The 6,020-nt window shown below is 35.6% G+C and overlaps 1 protein-coding gene across 1 annotated transcript in view; it reads right to left on the reverse strand.

The window, feature by feature from the left end:
• Window positions 1-6,020, reverse strand: part of syngr2b (synaptogyrin 2b) — a gene marked incomplete at its 5' end in the record, with an annotated part of 14,878 nt that overhangs the window by 4,987 nt on the left and 3,871 nt on the right. Inside the window, 2 exon segments of the mRNA XM_014014000.1 lie at window positions 1,812-1,948; window positions 3,777-4,014. Of these exon segments, the coding sequence (XP_013869454.1) occupies window positions 1,812-1,948; window positions 3,777-4,014 (375 nt within the window).

The raw sequence follows: 6,020 nt of genomic DNA on the forward strand, positions 1-6,020 counted from the left end.
CTGAAACTCTCAGACTGAAGAAGTCTCTTGGAGAAGAGACGAAACGTTTCATTAGAGAAGAACCCGTCCCTACACAATTTTTTCTTTTTGATTTTTTACCTGGATTACTGAGATGCATCAGGACATATTATCTTGAACAGCGGAAGGTATGGCCGTCAATGAATCACAACACGTGATCTATCCAACAGCACCCCTCACAGATAAACACACTTATTGTGAATGTATACATCCTTGCAGGCTGTTGCTCTCGGTCACAGTTCTCATTTCCCACAATGCTTTGTGTCTGCTTACATAGCAGGAAGGCAATGTTTAGTACTCCCTTTCCCAGAAAAAACAATAAACGTTTGTAATCCATACTAAAATTTTGTAAGTATTGATTTATTTTACTTTACAATCTGAGCTCCTTTTTTTAAAATTAAAAAAAGTTTAAATGCTGGAGCTCAATACTTGACGTAATTGGTCGAAGCAATCCACCAACGGGGTTAGACAGACATCTAGGGGTCAAATGGAGCAACTACATGGAAAACTTTCATTTCCCGTCACAAATCAAATCTGTCATGTACCCAGAATGTATCGCTTCAGTTTTCCAATAAACAGTTTTAAAATTACTTTATTGATGCTTCTTTAATGAAAACTCTACAACAAACAAAAGACAAAGAAGCAGCCAAACTAGCAATCCTCAACAACTTTTTAAAGAAGCAGCCGAAATAGCAATCCTCAACAACTTTTTAAAGGATCAGCCAAACTAGCAATCCTCAACAACTTTTTAAAGAAGCAGCCGAACTAGCAATCCTCAACAACTTTTTAAAGAAGCAGCCGAACTAGCAATCCTCAACAACTTTTTAAAGGATCAGCCGAACTAGCAATCCTCAACAACTTTTTAAAGAAACAGCCGAACTAGCAATCCTCAACAACTTTTTAAAGAATCAGCCGAACTAGCAATCCTCAACAACTTTTTAATTTTTACACCAGGAGCCCAAGGTCTGTTTCAAGAAATCACATCCCCAGCAACCGGCGCTTGAAGGATTAAGCATTACAAAGGTTCATACACCGCTAGTTGGCAGTGTTGTACATATATTGTACATGAATTTTTGCCAGCTAGTAAGTGTCAAACTGAACTTGTGCTTAAAAATTAGCTTCCACTAGTTTTTCTATGACATAAGCGTTTTTGAAGTTGCGGACCTAAATATTTTCTTAAGCGCTTTAGAAATTGCGGAGCAAATTTTTGGGTTAGCGCTGCCCATCACTGCTCTCTACTCTACATGTTTTTGTATTTATTCTTGCTATTTTTCTGCATTTTCTTCCCATTGAAACTACACTTGGACCAATCTTTCTGTCTGTGCCCCTCCTCTGTCCTCTCAAACCTTCAGTCGAGCAGATGACTGTCCATCCTGAACCTGGTTCTGCAGGACGCTTCTTCCTGTTAAAACAGACCCGTTCCTCTCCACTGCTGCCTCTGTGCTGCTCAGGGTGGAGGATTGTGAAAAAGGAAGATCCAACACAATCTGCTGGCTTCTTTAATTCTGTTTCTAATTGGCCTATCATAATGTATTGTATTAATTGGATTCAAAGTTAAATCTGAAGCTAAATGACAAAAAAGCATTTTAAAACAAAAACATTTTTCTCCTTTACACAGTGCAAGGTTTACCCCTATTATGAGTTGGTGTTACATAAACTGAAATGAATGTAATAACCTGTGTTTTGGAAATAAAGAATCAGTGTACCTTGTTTTGTTTTCATAAAAAGAGGCAAAATCTCGGAGTGCATCTGAGTACAGTTTAGTGAAAACGGGTCAGCAGGTTGGAGCTCACCCATGTGGCGATGGAGAAGAAGGAGAAGGCGATGGTGGCCCGTGCTGCGTCCAAAGGAATACCACCATCATCCAGCGTCTGACTCCACTGACTGGTCAGCACGCAGAAACACACGAACCACAGGAAGGTCCACACCCCTAAAAAACCACAGACACGCAGTGACTACATCCTCTCCACACAGAAAAAAAAAAAAAAAAAAAAAAAAACGAGTAAATATCCCAGACAGAAACAACAGAATGAAATGTTTCTCCTGCTCAAACAAACACAGGCCGTTTCTTTCCCAAAACCAACACTTCTTTGTTTCACAGAAGAATGGATGTTTGTGAGCCGTGTCGTGCAAAACTGATAACTGTTTATCTCATCACCCGACAGCAGTCATTCCTGTGTTTAACGCTGAAAAATATGTCAGGAAAACAAGCCTCTCTGGCAAAAACACCAGCGTTAAACTATTCTGTCAAAAAAACTCAGGTTTGATTTGAAAAAGCAAAAAACAAAAACACAAATAAAGAGTTATTCTAATCTTAAAAACTGCCTTTTAATTTCCCAAGACTATTAATATCATGGTCACCATTTATTTAGAAAAGGCAACCAATAGCAATATGTGTTTTTTAACTTTGAAATGCAGCTTTGAATTAAAGTACAAAAATTTACAGAATCAATTCAAGATTATATAAAATGCAAAAAACATTAAACAGTTAACTACTGATTCATAAATCTAAACATACAAAAATGCTAAATTATTGAAGATCTAGCATTCCTTAAAGTGCCTGTGACATCAACATGTTGTAATAAAAATGAACGTATTTTTGGAAGGATAACGCTGGTAACAGCTGCTGAGATGAACAGTTGTTGAGATACTTGCATGTGAAGTAACAGGAAGTGATGTCAAAGGGGAATGTCTGCATGTGAACAGAACCTTGTCACATTTGGCTAACAACCCAGACTGTAGAGAAGAATCTGATGTTTCTTTAGATTATTTTAATCTCTATCATAGAGAGTTGAGAAAGAGTCAAGAGTCCAAATAATATTGTTTCAATAAACAAAACCAGGAAGTCTTCTTTCTAAAAGAGTTCCACTATGATGTCACTTCCTGTCTCATTTTAGCTGAGCCAATTTCAAAAGAAAATAAGCCAATTATGTGACATAACGTGTAAAATCATGTGTATTATGCCTAATTCATTAAATATAAATATATTTTATTTGACTTTTTGTATCTCATAGATATGCATGTCACAGGCACTTTAAAAGGAGTTTAAAACTAAGATAATCTTATCTTACAAAAGGGTCATGACCATATTGGTCAAATATTGAAATTAAGAACAGGCAATAATATGAGGTCTCACACATTCTGTTAGCACTTAAATAATGTGTTAGGGATGACTCAGCTTAAGCTTTTTGCTAATATCTGTATAATTGACTGAATCATAACCACCGTTTCTTACAGATTGATTAGCTGTGGCAGCCGTCTTGAATTGGTTTGAGATATTTTTTGAACAGACAAACTTGACTCCAAAGGTTTTTTTTTCTTAGCTGTTACTACACCAAATTTAAGCTCAGTATCTGTGAAAATGACTGAGTTACAGCCATTTATTTTTAGGTCAATTAACTATGGCAGCCATCTTTAATCGGGTTATTACAAATGGTAAGCAGTTATATAGTTACATCCAATAATTACTTTTTATTAGTTTTATTAAAAATCGTTCAGTCGCTCCTGATTTTTATTTTATTTTTCCAGTTTTCAGTCGTTTTTAGTCACTGTTTAAAAACGACTGAGAAGCAAACACAGGAGAAAATGTTGTCTTTCAAAAACAGGTCATATATACCTGAGCTTATAACGAACTGAGGCGACCTGACCTGTCCTCTGATGAGACTAACTTAGTTTTTGTAGTGATCTGCACAGCCCCAATGCTAAAGAAAATCAAATGTTATTTTTGGGAAATGAAAAATCTAAAGTTTGCTGCTCACCTGATAATCCCAGGTCAGCCATGACGGCATATTTTCTTTCCTGTGCGTTGCTCATAAAGGGCAGATAAACATCCAACACGAGGAAGGCCACGCAGACCAGGAAGGCGATCACCCCGATACCAACAGCATAGCTGCACGCAGAATCACTTTGGTTGAAAATGCATTTCCCCTCAGGTTTCTGCACAGTGTTGATGTACCCTTCTCCAGTGATGGTTCCAAACACCACGATGGCAAACACCTAAAATAAAACACAGAGAGCAGAAGGTCGCTGCTGAAATAACACAGTGAAAACACAGTGTAGAATGACGGTGCTGAAGAAACGGAGTTCTTAAAGTAAAATATCTGTTGATAAACTTAACAAAACAGTAGCTAAAAATAGCAGAACAGATGCTTAAGCAAAACTCTAGTTAAAAAATAGAAGCTAAAGTTAAAACTGGCAAAACAATACAAAAGCTTAAAAGGATGGTAGGTAAAAGCAGCAGACTTCAAAGTAAAAGAAGAACAGTCACTAATAGGGGTGTAAGAAAATATCGATACACTGAAATATCGCGATATTTCATTTCACGATACTGTATCGATATTCTAAAGCCCTGTATCGATTTTTTATTAAGGTTTAAAATGTCAACTTTCCTGCCAGCCATTCATTTTTATGTTGTAGTTCAGCCTCTGACCACTAGTTGGCAGCAGTGAGCCAGCCATTTGGCTATTGTTAAGTGTTGGGTGACCATATTGTAAATCAATATTAAAAACTAAAAGCTGCGAAAAATATATTTTCAAACTATTTATTGTCAAATTTAGTCTAATAATTGAAAACATGGATGAAATAAGAAATATGAAACAAATAAAATAAAATACATACAAAGCAGAACATAGCTAAATGTATCAAAAGTATGTCTCTGTAATATTAGAATTTTCTGAGACAATGAATTTTGGTTTTTCATTTTTTTCCCCTGTAAGAGGTTTTTATTTAATAGAATTTTTGGACAAAAAATTGCAGTATATCGCAATATATCGCCTTGCTTATAGTATCGCAATATATCGAGATATATCGTATCGTGGCCCCTCTGTCATGATATGTATCGTATCGCCAAATTCTTGCCAATTCACAGCCCTAGTCATTAAAAGATAAAAATAGCAGATTTGCTAAAACTAAAAGTGGCAAAATGGTGGCTAAAAGCTAAAACTGGAAGAACAGTAGTTAAGGGCTGAAAGTAGCAAAAACAATAGCTAAAAGCTAAATGGGGCTTTTATGACAAAAACAGCGCAAGTAGCTAAAGCAGATTTCAGAGAACGTTTTGAAGGAACTGAAGAGATCTGGGATTTTCTGTGAAAAATAAAAGCTAAAGTGAATATGAGCTGAACATTAAACTGGCAAAACATACTGCTGTTCAGTCTGACTATTGCAGACAGTTTGACTCATTTTGCACACCCCCTTTAGTCTGTCATGACTGTTTTTTTCCTGTAATTTATATTTTTCTGCACAGTATCTTGCCTTAATTTTCATTTTATCCAATTTCATCTTGATAAGACTATTATGGTAATGATTATTCTTACTTTTGATCTACGTATATTTTTTATTGTTACTATCTCAGCTTATTGTTATTGCTACATGATAATGTCACATAGTAATATACTGTTTCTGTGGACTGAAGTGCTGCAGCTACTACACCTGAATTTCCCCGCGTGGGACAACAAAGGCCTATTCTATTCTATTCTATTCTATTCTATTCTATTCTGTCTGTTTGGACATTTGAATGGGGAATAGTTTTTAGTTGTTTATAAATGTTTACCAATCAGCCTTCGGCTCATACTGTAAAATGTATATTTGTAATATATCTTTATTTGCTCAATGTGTAATAATTTGGTTGAAATGCATGAATAAAGTTTAAGGGATGCTGACTCAGCATTTACACAATTAAAAAGGAACAAAAGTTTTGTAACTGGCCAAGCCAAAGTGACTTTCAAGTTTAGTCATTACCTAAAATTAGCATATTTTCCATTTGAGCCAACTCTTTTCAAAGCAAAGCCCAACATCTGCAGTCATTTCAACTTCAGCTGGTTTACTGTAGTTTGTAAAAGAACTCAAACTCTAAATCCAGAGATAAAATGTCCACAAAAAGCAGAATCAGGTTCAAATTATGTTCGTTTAACATAGATGGTTGTTCTTTCTAAAGGGACAATATCATGTAAAATCAACTTTTTTGAGTTTTATATCATGTTATAATGTTATACTCTCATAAAAAA

Source organism: Austrofundulus limnaeus, unplaced genomic scaffold (assembly GCF_001266775.1).
Source record: "Austrofundulus limnaeus strain Quisiro unplaced genomic scaffold, Austrofundulus_limnaeus-1.0 Scaffold109, whole genome shotgun sequence".
Classification (NCBI taxonomy): domain Eukaryota; kingdom Metazoa; phylum Chordata; class Actinopteri; order Cyprinodontiformes; family Rivulidae; genus Austrofundulus; species Austrofundulus limnaeus.